At 42.0% G+C, this 18,452-nt stretch overlaps 1 protein-coding gene across 1 annotated transcript in view; it reads left to right on the plus strand.

Moving 5' to 3' along the window:
• The first annotated feature begins 723 nt into the window (after nucleotides 1–723).
• The window catches only part of MGAT4A (alpha-1,3-mannosyl-glycoprotein 4-beta-N-acetylglucosaminyltransferase A), a 122,425-nt gene continuing 104,696 nt past the window's right edge, over nucleotides 724–18,452 (plus strand). The window contains exons 1-2 of the mRNA XM_043918637.1: nucleotides 724–801; nucleotides 5,339–5,659. Coding sequence (XP_043774572.1) covers nucleotides 5,566–5,659 — 94 coding nt within the window. The 5' untranslated portion in view covers nucleotides 724–801; nucleotides 5,339–5,565. The remainder of the gene's footprint in view (nucleotides 802–5,338; nucleotides 5,660–18,452) is intronic.

The following is an 18,452-nucleotide window of genomic DNA, read 5'->3' on the forward strand; positions in this document are numbered from 1 at the left end:
TGGAGCTCCTGAGAAAGGGACAGGAGAGCTTGGTGTAGCGGGAAAATCAGAAGCTTTAGCACTCAAATGATCTGCATTTAAACCCTAGTTTATTTATCTTCTTGCTAGTTGCTAAAGCTAGTCCTGGTCTCTTCGTCGGTAAACTGAGGATAACGGTGCCCATTAGTGGGGATGTCGCGAGGGCCAGAGACAGTGGGTGAGGCCCCTGGACCCGCGGAGCCTCGGAAGCTTGCTGGATTAGGGCGGGAGCTGGCCCGGGACCGGCCACCGGGAATGCTGCCCAGGGGGGTACGGCGGGTTGGGGACCGCAGTTGGGGGAAGGCGCTCAGGCCGCGGCAGCCCGGGTGGTCGGGTCGCACGCCAGGCGGAGGCCGGGGGCTCCCCGGGGCCTTTTGTTGGCAGCTTGAGCGGCCTCCGCGCACACGCCCGAGAGGATTAAAGCCAGATGTGGCGGCCCGGCGCCGCCGAGCGCTCAGAGCCCGGGCCGGAGACCCAGACGCTGGTCCAGACCCGGCGGTGACAGTGAGTGAAGCGGGGAGATCTCACGAGAATGGTACAGGCTGCGAGGCGGCGCCCCTAAATGACAACCGGGCGGGCCTCCGGCCGGCGGCTGGGCCGCGCGGGGGCGCCCGGGGGACGGCACAGGCGGCCAATGGCTGGCGGGGTCCCGGGCGGGGCCGGGCGCGGGGGCCGCGGCGCTCCGGCGGCGGGGCGGAGCCGCGCGGGGAGGCGGGGGCGCCCGGCGGCTGCTCGGTGGCGGCTCGTCGGCGGCCGCGGCAGGACTGGCAGCGCCGGCGGCGGGTGAGGGGTTCGCGGCGGCGGCGTGCGGGCAGCTTCGGTGGGGTGGCGCAGGGCGGCTGCGCGGAGGGCGCGGGATGGAGGGGCGGCGCCGGGTCGCGGGAGATCCACCTGCTGGTAACGGAGCCGCGGGCGCCGCGGCCGGGCCCGGAGCTCGTGCGCCTCTGGCTGTGCGGGGCCGTCTCGGGGCGCGGGCGGGCTGGGCCTCGGGGGCGGGCGCTGGCCGGGCCTCCCTGGGCGCGCCGTCAGCCCCGCTCCGCCGCCGCCGCAGCCCCTCGGTGCCGCGCGCTCTCTCGGTGGCCGGCTGGGCGCCTGGTGCGCTCTCGGCGCTCCGTGGCGCGGCGGGGTTCGCCGACTTTGGGGCAAAGTGAAGGAAAGTGGGGGTTTGGGGGGCGAGGCAGAGTTGCTCGCGGGACTGCCCCATGGCTCACGCCCGTCCCGGAATCGGCGGCGTCCCGGGGCCGCGGGGCAGGTGGGGCGGGGGCGAGGCGGGCCGGGGTTGCTCCCGAGGCGTGCACCGTTCTGGCGAATTTTCCTACGAAGTCAAGATCTGCGGGTCGTAAGTGTAAGCGCACCCCCATCCCCAGGCCTCAGGTCCCCGCTGTCGAGGAGGCTGCGAGTGGGATCCTCGGGTCGGGGCCAGGTGATCCCCCCGAGGGTAGCACCAGGTGGCAGCGGGAAGGCGTGTTTTATGAGCTGGCAGGCAGACCACTCGCGCGCCCGCTTTTTATTTCTCGCAGCGAGTGTTTCTCTGGAGCCCGTTCATTGCTTACAGTCCGGATTGCGAAATAGAAGCAGGCGCAGTGTCTGTTTTCAGCGCGCTCCGTATATTTTGCTGTTGTGCTTTTGCTGCCGGACGACTTCTGGCCAAAGAAAATGGCAACGTCATTCGTTTGAATTTAGACGCTAAATTTAGAAGTGAATAATATGCTTTTAATGGTTTATCTTTCTTTTTCTGAATGTTAAAAACCAACAACACTGTCATTAACAGGTTATCCTAACAAAGGTTTCTTTAGCCCGGACCGTGTACATCTGAAAACGCACAGGATGATGAAGTTATGTAAGCTGTATTAAGGAAAAATAGAAATCCTATTATAAATATAAAACCAATGGATTTTAACAAAACCGCGATGAATAAAGTTACAGGGCTTACATCATGGTATTCATAAGGGTGCCTTTCCTTCAGGCACCCCTGTTCTGTCTGGAATGGCAGTGAAATATGTGAAGCATTTTTAGCCATGGAACATACTATTTCGGAGAACACTTTAAAATCAAAGGTTAGGTATCTAATAATAACATATGACTGCAGCCCTTAAAAGACGGTTAATAAAACAGGTTTTTTCCAGTCTGAGATCTGGAGTTGAAAGTTCCAAACATCTTTGTCAGGATAAAGAAGATGACCAGTAACTTTAGCCACTGCCTTTTTGTTGTTAAGGATTCCGATGTGTTAAGTGATAGTCTCAGAGAGCGTCAAGGTGTTAGATTGAAATTTCTGTGAGTGTGGATGCTGACAACAAATATGGGTCACTTCTCCTGCCTTAGGTAGTCAGTCAACCCACAGGGCTCTTGGCTGTCTGAACTACCTCTCCTGGTTTGAGAACGTAGGGATCACTGGTTTTGCTCTTTCATGGTGCAACTAAACTTTATTAGTGTGGAAACCCTGATTAAAAATGTATGACAATATTCTGAGTAAAATGCCCTCGTATTTCTCCTGCCGAATTTCAGGTCCTATTTGTTAGTAGAGTTAATTATAAGCATTTTCTTCAAACCAGAGATGAATAACTTCCTGGATCCAATATTTAGTATTCCTTCTGTTTTTCATGTTACCAATACTGTATCTATAATCTACTTTCATTATAGAGTTCATTCACTTTTACTTGTCTGTCTACCCGTTTATACTGACTTTCATACAAATAAGTATTTAATAAAACTGTGCTTCAAAAATCCTTCATTTTCTACTTCTTCACTTCCCCTTCCCTGTGATTACTGATTGAATGTTTATTCTAATAATATGTATACTTCTGGATCTCTTATCAGGACAGTATCTTTTTTGAAGTAAAGTAGGGCTCAGATGGGGCTATAGCAACAAAAAGTTATATGCATCTTCATATAATGCCATGAAAAAATTAAAATTCCAAGTTACATAATTCACTGAGTTAGCCCTTCTTTTTTTTTTATAACCAGAATCATTATCAAGTGCTTTAAAAAAATTTATCTGGGTGTGCTGAGTCTTAGTTACAGCATGTGGGACCTTGTTCCCTGACCAGGGATCAAACCCCGGCCCCCTGCATTGCGATCACAGAGTCAGCTACTGGGCCACCAGGGAAGTCCCTTGAGTGCTTATTGATATGTTAATAAGACAGCATATTAGACACTTATGGAATTGAGTTGAAATTCTGGGATTTCACCGTGAAGACTGTTGACATGGATATGTTAGGTGAATAACTTTGGTTTTAGAAAATAATCATAACTTGAACGTGAGAGTATCTTTGGAAATTCTTGATTGCAGAGAGTAAGGGGAAGCAAGGAAGTAGAAAAGTTCAGTGCCTCTAGAGTATTATATCAATAATGCAGAGCTGCTGGTCAAGGAGGGTTCACAGGCTGCTTGGGTGTGAGTCAGGGAGAGGAGGGCCCAGCCCAGGGTACAGGAAGTGAGAAATTCATTCAGGTTTTAAGTTGAAACTTTGAAGTTTCCTGTGAATTTTGCAGTTTGTTCCATAATAGATCCATATTCGTTGTAGAGTCTTTTTTTTTTTTTTAATTCACACTTTAAACTGTTGGGTAAAGGTAACACCTTGGGAAGATTCTCCAGTGTAACCTGAGGCTTAGAGTACTACCCCTGGAGCTTCTTTTCTTTCAGAGGACTGCGGTGCAGAGAGGCAGAGGGTGGGAGATGAGAACTTGGACTTTGGAGTCATGCAAATTAGGGTTCCTTCTCTGGGTTCATTTCATTATGTGTAAAGTAGGGCTAGCAGTGCCTGCCTCAAGGGAGTTTGTGAAGATTCCGAGCACCTGAGGAAATGCTCAGTGGGTTGTAGTGTCTGTCATCATCGTTATTAATCCAGATGATCTTTTCTCACTAGTGGAGGTTTCTAGCAACGGTCAGTTTTACAAACCAGCTGAGATGGTCATTTCTGAATTGCCTACAGATGGCTGCTTTAGTCAGAGAGAATTGTTCCTCGGGCTTCCCAGGCCTTTTTGGAGTTGCATTAACTCATCCTACTGGAGTGACACTGAGTGGATTGCCAAGTGCATCTCGTGGTCCCCTGGGGCCACCAGGAATCAACGCACATCTTGTCTGGCCTGACATGCCCCGAGGGAATGAAATTGGTTCTGTGCAGAGAGGCCTAAACCAGTGACTGGCTGCAGGTTTTTGGTTTTGTTTGATTTGTTTTTATTAATACAGTTAACATTTATTGAGAACCTAGAATTGTACTAGGTCACTGTGCTTAAGTACTTCCAGGGACATGATTTCATTTTATTTCCTTTTTAAAAGGTTTATCATTTTTGGTTGTGCTGGTTTCTGTTGCTTCGAGTGGGCTTTCTCTAGTTGTGGCCAGTGGGGGCTGCTCTCTCTAGTTGTGGTGTGCGGGCTTCTCATTGCGGTGGCTTCTGTTGTGGGGAGTTTGGGCTCCAGGGCTCGCAGGCTTCAGTAGTTGGAGCGCGTGGCCTCAGCAGTTGTGGTGCATTGACTCAGTTGCTTTGCGGAACGTGGGATCCTCCCAGACCAGGGATCCAACCCGTGACCCAGATTCTCGACCACTAGACCACCTCATTCCATTTTCTGAACAGCTCTGCTAGATGGAGGTGATCTCCAGATTTCCTGAGTTAAAGCAATGCTCAGTGGTTAATCCTGGGTCCTGTGGTATCCTGGTTGGATTGTCATGTTTTCAAAATGCCAAAATAATCCCAGTTTACACCTGGGGAGCAGGTTAATTGTTGGAAAAATGACATTTATCTTATGATGATGATCGGCAGCGGTCATCACTGTAACCTTTTTATTATTTATGAGAGCAGGAGGAGCCGAGACAGTTAGCTTTCTCAGTTCCTGGATGAAACCACAAAGCTGAGAAAATTGACATGCCTGAAGTCATGCAAGTAATGGTGGGGCTGGATCTAGGACCCAGGGCTTTTGACCCTTGTAAGTTGTAGTCTGTTTTCTTTAAAAATTTTGAACCATTAACTATCATTGTGCAATAGGAGGATTGTAGAGAGTGAAGATTGTTACTTAGGAACCATTGTGTGATCATTAGGGTTCTCATGGGCCCCACCTCGCCTGCCTTTACAAGAGTAACCCTGACTCTCTTTCCACAGACACAGCAGAACCAACCAGCAGGGAGTAGAGTTGAAAGCTTTTTTTCCCTGGAGGAGAGGAACCACATCACTCTAGGCTATCACATGAGTCATTTGGATGTGGGGGGTAATCTACAGATACAGTGTAGCCCAGCCAAGAATCTGTTTGTAACAGTGACTGATAAATGAAGAAACCAGTATTGTGCATCCTTCAGCAAGTTTTTCTTTCTCTTTTCCCCTTGAATAGGGAGAAAGAAGCATCCACCTATGAAGACGGTGCAGACAGTCCTGAATAGTAATTGTGGATGGTGTGGCTGCCAGATTAGTTCTGCTGAGCATCTGAAATGAACCTCTCCTATTGATTGTTTCAACTGGCCCTGAGCCAGGAGTACTGGGTTTGCTTGACTTCAGGATAAAAAGAAACAGTCTTGGTTATCATCGTAAACATATGAACCAGTGTGATGGTGAAATGAGATGAGGCTCCGAAATGGAACTGTAGCCACTGTTTTAGCATTTATCACCTCGTTCCTCACTTTATCTTGGTATACGACATGGCAGAATGGGAAAGGTAAGGAAAACGTCTCCAGAAAACGTTCATGGAATGAGGTTGGTTTTTTGCTTTGTCAACGGTGCATAAACGCTCTTGAGTTAAATGCCCCTACAGTCTGCTTGTTTCATGCTATCTGCTGGCGGCCTGCCAGTTTCTTTCTGACACCGAAATGAAACAGTTTTCTTGGACAGAGGAGACAAAATTTCTCATTTGAATGGGGTTTGCTTTGTTTCTTGATTTCTTGTAATTGCTCTTGTAGAAACATGCTCATCAGCGGTTTGTATTATAAATGACAGCCAAGTTCAGTAATGAAGACTTTCATTTTGGCGTTTTATTTTTTATTATTAAACATCATCAATGTTTAATAAGCTTCCTAGTACCGGATGTTGTATGAAACACTTAAAAGGACACAGTGGCTTCATGAAATTTGTATGCTGATTATCCTAATGATTTGGTGCTGTGTAGTTAATGATTTAAATCGTATGTGTTGATAGGTTGCTCTTTAGGCAAAAGTATTTTTGAAGTGGGTGAGGAGAAATTCCGATCTGAAGTTTTAAAAATTAATTCTGTTGAGACTATTGAACTGTGTTTTTAAGGAAGGTTATCTGTTTAGAGATTGGAACTGTATTGAAGGATAATGCATTTCTTTGCTTTTTTTGGAAAATGTTTACAGTAAATTCCTACCCCTATTTTTATTATTTGTAGACTTTTAAATAAATAATTTGTTTGTATATGGCTGCCCTAGTTGCAGCCACATAGATTGCAGCCTGTGGGCTTTCTCTGGTTGCAGTGAGCAGGGGCTACTGTAGATGCAGCGCATGACCTCTTGCAGTGGCTTGTTGCAGAGGACGGGCTGCAGGTAGGTTCATAGGCTTAGCTGTGCAACTGCATATGGGATCTTCCCAGACCGGAGAGCGAGCCCATGTCCCCTGCATTGGTGGGTGAATTCCTAACTACTGGACCACCAGCGAAGTCTTCTACCTCTTCTTTTTACATATCTCTTTTCCTCATATTAGTCTAGGAAATATTAATGGCAAGAAGAATGGACATTTGTTTGAGTCAGGGTAGAGTAGTAGTTATCACCTGGTTATCAAAAGGTGCTATTGTTGGCATTATTGACTTGCATGAAGGTAACTTTATTCCTTATTACTTTTTCTCTGGTGTGTGTGTAGATATGTATATATCTGTGTCGGTGTGTATGTATTCATGAAATAAGCTGATATAAGCGGGCAAATGTACTCTATGCTTTGAGCAAGTTTAGTATTGTTTTTCTCTTTCTCTGAGTTGGGGTCTAATTTTGGAAGGCATTCTTTGGGGGGGGGGAATGAATGAAACACTTACTGAAGATCTTTCTTCTTCATAGACAAATATATACATTTTTAGATTTCATTTTTTAATCATACCAAAAGGAGAAGACTTACTTAGGAAGAACTTACAGTAGTTAATCAAACTATTGCTTGGCCCTGACGAGAGCAGAACAGATGACTGGCTTTAAATAAAGATGACTTAGAAAATAAGAGAGTTAATCATAAGAGTAAATGAAGTTTTTTCTTATCAGGAAACTTATCTACCCAGAAAGTTATAGTACCAGAAACTTGACCCTTTTAACTGTGTCTTATTTAAAGCGTTAACACTTTTGGAATCTCCATTCCATCTTATTTCTTATGTAAAGCCATTAATAAGCATTATTTTTGTGTGTGTTAGGTTGTCTTTAGAATCAATATTAATTAAAAAGAATATACAGATTTTGTCACCAGAATGTGAAAGAATGTGGTATTAGAGAGCAGAATGTGGTACTAGAAACACACACACACAGTCTCTTTTCTTTGGTTATCACTCTGAGCAGTTCTGTAATCCTCCTGTGCATGTTTTTCTCCGTGGTGTTTCGTCTGAACTCTTTCAGGTATCAGCAGAGGTCTCCTGTCGTGCTTATGTAAAATCCCCTGTGCTTTAATGACATCGTTTATGTAACCACTCTAACTGCTGAGCATTTGGATTCTTTCTAGATGGTTCTGGCAGTCAGCCTGGATTTTCCAGAGCCGGCCTCATTTCAGATGTTTAGTTCTTGTATACTCATAAGCCACATGCTCTGCTTTTTATATTGAGAGCGTGGTTTCCGTAATTGCTGGATGTTGCTGGACTCAGAGTTTTCATTTTTCCTGCATGCATCACTGCCTTTTCCCGCACCCACCTTGTGCCTATCTCTATATTATGTGCTATGAATATGAAGGGGAAGAAGAAACTACACAGCTTGGAAATCTCAGGGACCAGTGGGGGAAGGTGCAAGTAAAAAAATGTGATACCATCCGATAGACGGAGATAGAAGCAGCAGCAGAGTGCATGTTATATGTTATGAGACAATAACATAGTCTCATTTAATCCTCATAACAACTCTAGGAAGTATGATTACTCACTTGCTATAGATGAGGAAACCAAGGCTGAGTGTAAGAAACTTGGCAAGGTCATACATTAAGTGGAAGAGTGAAGTTTAAACTCGGTCAAGCTGGCTCCAGAGATGATGCTCTTAGCTGTTTGTCTGCTGCCCAGAAGAGCAGAGACCAGGCAGATTAGGGGAGAGTGGGCCTGGCAGGTAGAGGGAGCTGCCTTTACTTTCATGAAGCTCTGAGAGAGTGTGGCATATTTGTGCTTTGGAATTATATTCATTGTGGTTGGCAGATTGGGTTCCAGGACTGTCCAAGGGTTTAGCTGGTAATCTCAGGGTGGTCCCTATCATATTTATCCTAGGTCTTCACTGACCACTCGAAAGAATAAATGAGCTGGTCCATAGGATTGTCATAATTTGGGGAAGATATCAGTAACTCCACTAGGAAAGCTGGAGTTCAGGCCAGGGTACGAGTTTCTGCAGGGTGTACTGGATTCTCACATAAAAAAATGAGACAGAATTCCAAGTATGTGGAAAGCACAGTGGGAAAGTTGTAAGCAGGTGTGAGAGTGGGATGAGAGTAATTGCATGTCTTACTCGTGTGTGTGTGTATTGAGGGGGGTTGGTTCTCCTAATGAATTTCCTGTTTTGGTCAGGCACAATCCAGAAACTGGACATCTTAGACCCCTGTCCTTAGGGATACCTAACATTCATGTACGTGTTTCTGTGTGGACATGTATTTTCATTTCTCTTTATCTAGAAGTAGAATTGCTGGGTCATGTGGTAACTCTATATTTAATCACTTGAGGAGCTGCCAGATTTTTTTCCCAAAGAAGCTGGGCCATTGTGCATTTCCTCCAACAGGATATGAGGGTTACCATTTCTTTACATTCTTGATGATACATGTTTCCTGGCTTTTGGAGTCTACTTGTCCTAGTGGTAGCGAAGTAGTGTATCATTATGGTTTTTATTTGCATTTCTGATAATATATAGCATCTTTTTATGTACTTATTAGCCATATGTATATCTTCTTCAGAAAAAAAATGTCTATTCAGGGTCTTTGCCTATTTAAAAATTCAAAAAAAATTTAAACTTTAAGAATTCTTTATTCTAAGGCAAAAATACAGTAAGGGTAGTGGATCAACCACCTATATACCTAATTAAAAGACAAAGCTAGTAAAATCATAAAACTATCAATAAAAATATATACACACAATAATTAGGGAGTGGACAAAGTAAAAATATATAAAAGATGAGATCAAAAATGTAAAATGAGGGGGTGGAATTAAAAAAAAAAAAGTATGCTAAGTCATTTTAGTCACATCCAACTCTCTATGACCCTATGGACTGTAGCCTGCCAGACTCCTCTGTCCATGGGTTGCCCAACATAGGAACACCTAAATACATAAAGCAGTTATTAATAGACATAAAGGGAGTAATTAACAATATACTGAGTAGGGAACTTTAACATCCCACTTAAATCAATGTGAATAGATCATCCAGACAATCAATAAGGAAACTTTGGCATTAAATGGCACATTAGGTCAGATAGATTAAATATATATAGGACTTTCAACTCCAAAAGAGCAGAATACTCATTCTTCTTAAGTGTGCATGTAATCAATATTCTCCAGGATAGATCACATGCTAGGTCACAAAGCAAGTCTCAGAAGATTTAAGAAGATTTAAATCATATCTAGCACCTTTTCTGACCACTGCAGTATGAGGCTAGGAATCAACTACTGGAAAAAAAATATGCGGAGTCTAAACAATATGCTACTAAACAATCAGTGGATCATTGAAGATATCGAAGAGGAAATAAAAATATACCTTGAGACAAATGAAGATGGAAACACAGCATTCCAAGATTTATGGGACACAGAGAAGACATTTCTAAGAGGGAAGTGTGTAGCAATACAGGCTTACCTTGGGAAACAGTAAGAATCTCAAACACTCTAACCTTACACATAAAGGAATGAGAAAAAGAATAACAAAGCCCCAAGTTAGTACAAGTAAGGAAATAATAAAGATCAGAGTGGGAGTAAATGAAATAGAGATGAAAAAAGCAGCAGCAGAGATGAATGAAAGAAACTAAGATCTGGTCCTTTGAAAAGATAAACAAAATCAATAAACCTTTAGCTGGACTCCTCAAGAATAAAAGAAGGCCCAAATAAAATAAAAAATGAAAGAGAAGTTACAACTGATACTACAGAAATACAAAATGTAAGAGATTACTATGAAAATTTGTATGTTAGCAAATTGCACAACCTAGAAATAATGGATGAATTCCTAGAAACATAGAGTCTTCCAAGATTGAATCAGTAAGAAATAGAAAATATGAGTAAACTGATTACCTTAATGAAGTTAAATCAGTAATTAAAAGAAAAAAAAAAAAAAAAACTCCCAAAGAACAAATGTCCAGGATCAGATAGCTTCACAAGTGAGTTCTATCAAACATTTAAAGAAATATTTAAATACTTCTCAAAGTATTCCAAAAAGTTGAAGAGGAAGGAGCACTTTCAAATTTAGTCTATGAGGCCAGCACTACCCTGGTACCCAAACCAGGCAAAAATATCATGCACAAAAAATTATAGGCCAATATCCTGTATGAACATAGATGTAAAAATCCTCAACAAATTATTAGCAAACTGAATCAGCAATACATTAAAGTTTCATACATCACGATCAAGTGGGGTTTATCCCAGGGGTGCAAAGATGGTTTAATATTCACCAATCAACATGATATACCACATTAGAAACATTAAGGATAAAAGTCATGTGATCATCTCAACATATACAGAAAAATATTTTGATAAAGTTCAATATCCATTTATGATAAAAACTCTCACCGAGTGGGCATAGAGGGAACATACCTCAGTATAATAAAGGCTGTGTATGACATACAGCTAACATCATACTCAACAATGATACAGGCTTACAGTTAAGTCATAGGAATGTAACATAGCATAAGGAAAATAGTCAATAATACTGTACTGATTTTGTATGGTAATGTCATAGACTTGTCATGATTATTTCATAATGTATTTGATTGTCAGATCCCTATGTCGTACACCTGAAACTAACATATTGTACATCAGCTGTATTTCAGTATTTAAAAAGGGAAAAAAGAAAAAGTTCTTTCTAGATACAAGCTCCTTGTGAGGAATGTGATTTGCAAATGTTTTCTATCATTCTGTGAGTCGTCTTTTCATATTCTTGATAGTGTTCTGTGAAGTGCCGAAGTTTTAAATTTTTATGAAGTCCAGTCTATTTTGTGTTGTTGTTGCTTGTCCTTTTGGCATCATGTTTAAGAATCTACTGCCAAATCTAAGATCATGAAAATTCTCCTATGCTTTGTTTTGCTCTTCAGTTCAGTTCAGTTGCTCAGTCATGTCCGACTCTCTGCGACCCCATGGACTGCATGTTTTGCTCTTACATTAGGTCTTTAATCAATTTTAAGTTAATTTTTGTATGTGGTGTAAAGGACCCATTCCGTTCTTCTGCATGTGACTGTCCAGTTGTCCCCTAACCATTTGTTGTGTCTGCTGTAAATAACATGTAATTGGATCATGCTTTTTTAAAAATCCAGCCTCATAGTGTCTACCTTTTGACTGGACCTTATTCATCTACATTTATATGATACTGATGCAGTTTGATTTACAGATGCCATCTTACTCTTTAGTTTTCACATGTCTCATGTCTTTTTTATTTCTGTATTCCTGCTTTACTTTTTTTTCGCATTGATTGAATATTTTCTAATGTAGCATTTTCATTTCGTTAGTGACATTTTTCACTATTTTTTGGGTATTTTTAGTGATTATTCCAGAGTTCACTGTGTACCTTTCAGCTTATTGTATTCACATTCGAGTTTATACTAGTTAATTCTAGTAATATATAGAAGGTTACTCCTATTTAGCTCTATTCCTTTTCTCCTTTGTTTTGTGACACTGTTGTTACACACATTACATCTGTTAATGTTATAAACCCAGCAATACATTGTTACAATTATTAATCATTACACCACCTGTTATTCTTTCCTTAGCACATAGCAGCTTTTTTCCCCTGTCTACCTTTTTTTGTGCTGTTTTTAGCAACTTTATTACATTCCCATGTGTTACAGAGTCAACAATGCATTATATACATATCATTTTATGAAGTTTATAAATCAATTAAGGGAAAGGATTTGAATCACTCATATCAGTTGTTTTCAACCTGGTGGAATTCCCTTAATATTTCTTATGAGGCAAGTCTGCTAGGAATGAATTCTTGTCAATTTTTGTTTATCTTGTAATGTGTGAATTTTATTTTCATTTTCTAAAAAAATAGCTCTCCTGGATGTGGGGGTTGACAGGGTTTTTTATTTGTGTGTGTGTGTGTGTGTGTTTTAGTACTTTGTGTTATCCACTGCCTCTAGCCTCTGTTATTTTTGCTGAGAGGTCAGCTATTAATCTTATTGGGGTCCCCCTTGTAAGTGATAAATCATTTTTCTCTTGATGCTTTCAGGATTCTCTTGTGTTTGACTGTCACCCTTTTTACCACGATGTATCTTTTTACGGGTCTTGCCTCCTAGATGTGTAGGTTATTGTTTTTTCAGTCATTTATTTCTTTGAATTTTTTTCAACCTTTCGCCTCCTTTTGGTATTCCCATTCCATTTAGGATGATATGTAAAATGGTATCAGTGTTTCTCTGAGGCTCTGTTCTTTTTTTCCCTCTTTCTTCATCTCATATAGTGTCTATTGATCTGTCTTCAGGTTTGCTGGTTTGTTCTTTTGCTGGTTCCAATCTGCTGAAGCCCTCCGGTGACTTTTTCCTTTCTGTCATTCGCCTTTTCAACTCCAGAATTTTCATTTGGTTCTTTTTTAAAATTGCTGTTTCTTAATATTCTTTATTTGATGTAACATTGTCATACCTTCCTTTATTTCTTTAGTGGAGCTTTTTTTTTTTTTTAGATCTGAGTATAATTATAATGACTGCTTTGAGGTATTTATCTGGAATCCTATATCTAGTTATGCTCACAGGCAGTTTTTGCAGCCTGCTTTTTTTCTGGTGTATGGGTCCTACTTTCCTATATTTTTGCACATCATAATTTTTTGACACTGCACATTTTTTAGGTAATATATTTTAGTAACACTGGGTACTTCCTCCTCACCTCAGGGCTTGTTTATTAATATTTGTCTATTTGTTTAATGACTGGCTGGATTATTTTAGTGAAATCTGCCCTTCTTCTCACCCCCTCAAGGTTAAGTCTCTGTTGGTGCTCCCCTGGGGATGGGGGTGCATGATTTGGGTGCACGCACAGTCATCCTGGGATGACTCCTCGGTGACCACTACACTAATTACTGGCTAATTGTTTATAACAGGGCACTGGAACATACACTCTGCTACCAGCTGATCCATTTGTGACTCCCTTGGAGAAACTTCCTGAGTTCAGTGTTCCATATTTGTTCTGACCACAGGAAGGCTCCTAGCTGTCACTTTCCTTGGTTCTCTTTAGCCGATTAGCCACAGATGCCCACAGCACAGGCCGCCTCTTCATTAAATCCACGATTCTCTCCACTCCCTTTACCCCAACCTCTTGTCCTTCAGAGGGCTCTTAGTGTGGACAGCTCTGTGCTCTGCTGCAAATGAAGCTGATTTCCTTGGGAAAAATTAGGAACTATTTGTTTTAGGGCCCACTTTTCCTCCTGGAGCCAGGGCTCTGGAGGTGGGGTGGGAACAAAAGACAGACTTCTGTCTGGGTGGCACCCCCACCTTACGAGCTGAGCCCTAGTTAAGGAGAAGGGGCTGGCAGCCTTGGGTCTGCCTCACTAGCTGGAGGAAGGTCTGTGGGGACCCCATTGTTCTCAGCACACCGCACTGAAGGTGGAGCCTTGGAGCCTGAGAAGGTCAGAAGTCATATCTTGTTTGCTGTATCTGGTCTCTGTATTTTTATATCATTTTATTTAAAATTGTGATTCTCATTGGACACAAAACAGTGAACCAGAGCTTGTAGATTTTTTAAGTTTTTCTTTACGGAATAAAAGCAAAGTGAAAGTTGCTCAGTTGTGTCTGACCCTTTGCGACCCCATGGATTATACAGTCCATGGAATTCTCCAGGCCAGAATACTGGAGTGGGTAGCTGTTCGCTTCTCCAGGGGATCTTCCCAGCCCAGGAATCAAAGCTGAGTCTCCTGCATTGCAGGCAGATTCTTTACCAGCTGAGCTACCAGGGACACCTGGTAGCTTCTTTCAAGTAGAAATCTTCTTTCAAATAGAATATAAAGAAAATTAATGGAAAATCTGGGATTTGGAGTATGCTTTCATGGTTCTGTGTGTGTTGTGTGTTAGTCTCTCGGTTGTGTCCACCTCCTTGCCACCCCATGGACTGTAGGCCCTCCAGGCTCCCCTGTCCATGGAATTGTCCAGGCAAGAATACTGGAGTGGGGGACTTCCCTGGTGGTCCAATGGCTAAGACTCTATGTTCAATGCAGAGGTTTGGGGTTTGACTTCTGGTCAGGAAGCTAGATCTCACATACTGCAACCAAGACCCTTTGCAGTCAAATAAATAAATTAAAAAAAAAAAAAAAAAGAATACTGGAGTGGGTTGCCATCTCCTTCTCCAAGGGATCTTCCCAATCCAGGAATCGAACCTAGGTCTCCTGCATTGCAGGCAGATTCTTTACCATCTGAGCTATCAGGGAAGCCCTTTCATGGTTCCGGCTCACCCAAACTGTGTAATTGTGCTTCTTGAGTGCTTTCTGTGTATCAGGCATGGTTAGAAGTTTGGGTTACTTTAGTGAGTATATCAGAAATAATCCTGCTGTAGTGTAAGGGAGGAGAGGTTGTTGTTCAGTTGTTTCCAACTCTTTGTGAACCCATGGACTGGGAGGAGAGGGGAGACAGCTAAAAAATATATAAATAAATTAATAAGCTAAAGAATAATGTGTTTTTTAAACTTTCTTATTCTGAAATTTAGATTTTCCAAAAATGTGCACAGTAGTATGCAGAGTTCCCTTATGCCCTCTAATATGAACAGTTTACATAAACACAGAGTGCAATTTTCTAAGCCAAAAAATTCACTTTGATACAAGACTGTTAACTAATTTACAAACCTCATTTTGACTTCACCAGCTTTTTCCCATTAATGTCCTTCTTCTGTTCTGAGATCCAGAGTAGGACCCCACACTGCATTTAGTTGTCATCTTCCTAGAAGCCTCCTCCTCCATGGAAAATTTCCTTATTTTGTTCTCAGCATTTTTGAAGTGATTTGGTCAGTTACCTTGTAGAACGTTCCCTAACTGGAGTTCGTCTGATTATTCCTCACGATTAGACCGAGGTAATGCGTTTTTGGTGAGAATACCAGAGAAATGACGCTGTGTTCTTCTTAATGCCTCATATCAGGAGGTGTCTGAAGCTGACAGGTCTTATCACTGGTTATGTTAACCCTGCTCACTCGGTTAAAGCGCAGTCTGCCAAGCTTCTCGCCTGTAAAGTTACTGTTTTTTCCTTTGTAATTAATAAGTGTTTTGTGAAAGCATCTTTAAAACTAAGCAGATGTCCTGTTTCTCAGCATACGTTTGCTCACAGGTTTGAACAAGTATTGATGATTTTTGTCTGCAACAGTTACTACTGTGCTCTCTGCCAAATATGATTTTCTGTTTCCATCACTCCTGTGTTTATTAACTGAGACTTGACTGAAAGGAAGAGATGTTTATTCTCTCTCATTTGTTTATTTATTATTGTATGGGTGTGAACTCATGAGTATGTATTTTGTCCTATGGGTTATAATCCTTAACAGCTGTTAATTATTTTATCGTTAGATTGTCCAGAGGTGGCCATTGGGAGCTCTTTGAGATGGCTTCTGTGACTTAAGCATTGCTTCAATTTCAAATTTGTTGAGGTGAAATTCACATAACAAAATTAACCTTATTAAAGTGAATAATACATTCATAATGTGCAACCACCATCTTTATCTAGTCTCCATTCATTTTTTGAGCAATTTTTAATTTTTTGTTGCCATAAAGTGGTCCAGGATCACCTTGTATTTTCTCTGCCCCAGCCCTGGAAGTCATCATTTGTTAAGGAACCTCTAGTTTCTTGAGGAGTGGAGTCTTGGTGGACTCGTTCCTTTGTGGTACCAGCGCTCCTTGTCCCTCTTAGTGGGCAGTGCAAGGCTATTTCTGTATGCGCGTGTGCATGCTAAGTTGCTTCAGTAGGGTCTGACTGTTTGTGATCCTATGGACTGTAGCCTGCCAGGGTCCTCTGTCCATGGGATTCTCCAGGCAAGAACACTGGAGTGGGTTGCTACGGCCTCCTCCAGGGGATCTTCCTGACCCAGGGATCGAACCTGAGTCTCCTGCGGCTCCTGCATTGCAGTTGGATTCTTTACCACTGAGCCACCAGGGAAACCTATATATGTGTGTGTGTGTGTATATATATATATATATATAAAACCACCATGAGTTTATACTGGTCCCTCTGACTTTAATCCAGTGCTATAGTATTCATTCTTGTCTCCACATTTCCCTATATCCATAAAAAAACATGGCTGTTAATATCCCAATATAGTAATTATTAGCTAAATCTCAGGGTGTGTGTGTAGTTTCAAGGGCTTCCCTGGTAACTCAGCTGGTAAAGAATCTGCCCGCAACGCAGGGGACCCCAGTTCGATTCCTGGGTCGGGAAGATCTGCTGGAGAAGGGATAGGCTACGAATTCCAATATTCTTGGTCTCCCCTAGTGGCTCAGACGGTAAAGAATCTGCCAGCAATACAGGAGACCTGGGTTGGGAAGATCCCCTGGAGAAAGGAATGGCTACCCACTTCAGTATTCTGGCCTAGAGAATTTCATGGACAGAGGAACCTGGCGGGCTACACAGTCCATGAGGTCGCAAAGAGTCAGACACAATTGAGCGTCTTACACTTTCTTTTCTTAGTAGTTTCAGAATTGCTAACCCATACCCAAGTGAAAAGGAACATTATTTGTACATGGTTCTTTTTGTATTTACTTTCGCAGTTATATAGTCAAATATTTTGCAGAGTTCCTTATTCCTTGTTTTAGTCACTTCCTCCTCAGTGTGGTTATACTGTTTATTTATAACACACATAGGTCCATTTATTACTGTGAATATTCTATTTTGGGTTTCCCCTATATCCTGTGTAATTGCAGTCATGTACATTTTGGATATGTGAAACATTTTCTTGGTTCTGAGACTCACCAGTTGAGGAAAAAAACGTGTCCTGAGAGAAATGTTCTCATTCCTTCCGCCCCATTTCCATCCCTTCTTTTTTTCTCCACTGCTCCCACCTGTCCTTTGCAGGTAAATAATCCCATGATTTTCTGGCCTTTTCCTTCCTATATTTCTTGGGGCACCCATGAGCAGATACACAGACATTTCCCATATCCTTTGCTTTCTTCCATGAGGGATAGCACACCATAGATAACGCTTGCTTTTTCACTTAGCAGTGTATGCTGGGAATCATTCCATGTCACTTCATTTCATAGAAATAATCTTCATTGCTTTTTTTTTTTTTTTAACAATTTCATAATACTCCATTGTGTGGATGAACCATAAGTTTTCCAACTACTCTCCTCTCCAGGGACATATGCATATGGTTTTTATACATTTCCCATTCATTCAGTATTTGTGTGTGTACATGTTTTCTGCCAGGCATTGTGCAGGGCCTTGAGTAGGGGAAATCTAGCTTACAGAGGCTTTTATTTGTTGGTTTAATTTTAGCCTTAATTTTTTATCCAGATCATGGGAAATCAAGATCTTAATTTTTTGGAAGAAAACTGGAGTTGTCCTCTGTTGTAAACGTGAAAGTCTGAGGGTAGAATGGTTTTGATTAACATTTGATTAAGATTTAAATACCTTATTTAGGCAGGAAATTTTTTTTTTTTTGCTGAAGTATTTTTTGTTTGCCTGTCTAACTTAATACTTAGTTTTCAAAACCAGAAGACAGAAGGTAGGCCAGTTTTTTAGAGGCTCTATTCCATACTTTTTCAATAGGAACCTGAAAGGTGACTTACCACATTATTGACCGGAGACTTATCACAGCCACAGGCATTAATTTCTGCAAAATCCCCCAGTCGATAATGTGTTAAAGCAGATTGTAATCATTGTTCATTTTTTAAAGTTTATTTCTGCAGTTTAAAAAGTAGTAAATATTCACATCAGACATTTTACTTTCTCCCCAATTGAGATGATGAGATATTTTCTAGCCACGAGGAAGGAGAGGTGGCATGTGAATCCCATCTTCATTTCAGCAGATTTCAGTATTTATTGTCTGCAGAGCAGTTTCCTATCGAATAGGAGTTCGGTAACAGGAGGATTGGATTCCCTGCAGTAGTGGGGAGGGTGGATGTTGTGATGAACCAAGGCGTGTGCAGGTGGCGGAGAAGCCTTGGATGGTAGTAGCATTTGACCTGATGGACCAGAGGCCCAGA

Source organism: Cervus elaphus, chromosome 11, assembly GCF_910594005.1.
Source record: "Cervus elaphus chromosome 11, mCerEla1.1, whole genome shotgun sequence".
NCBI lineage: Eukaryota > Metazoa > Chordata > Mammalia > Artiodactyla > Cervidae > Cervus > Cervus elaphus.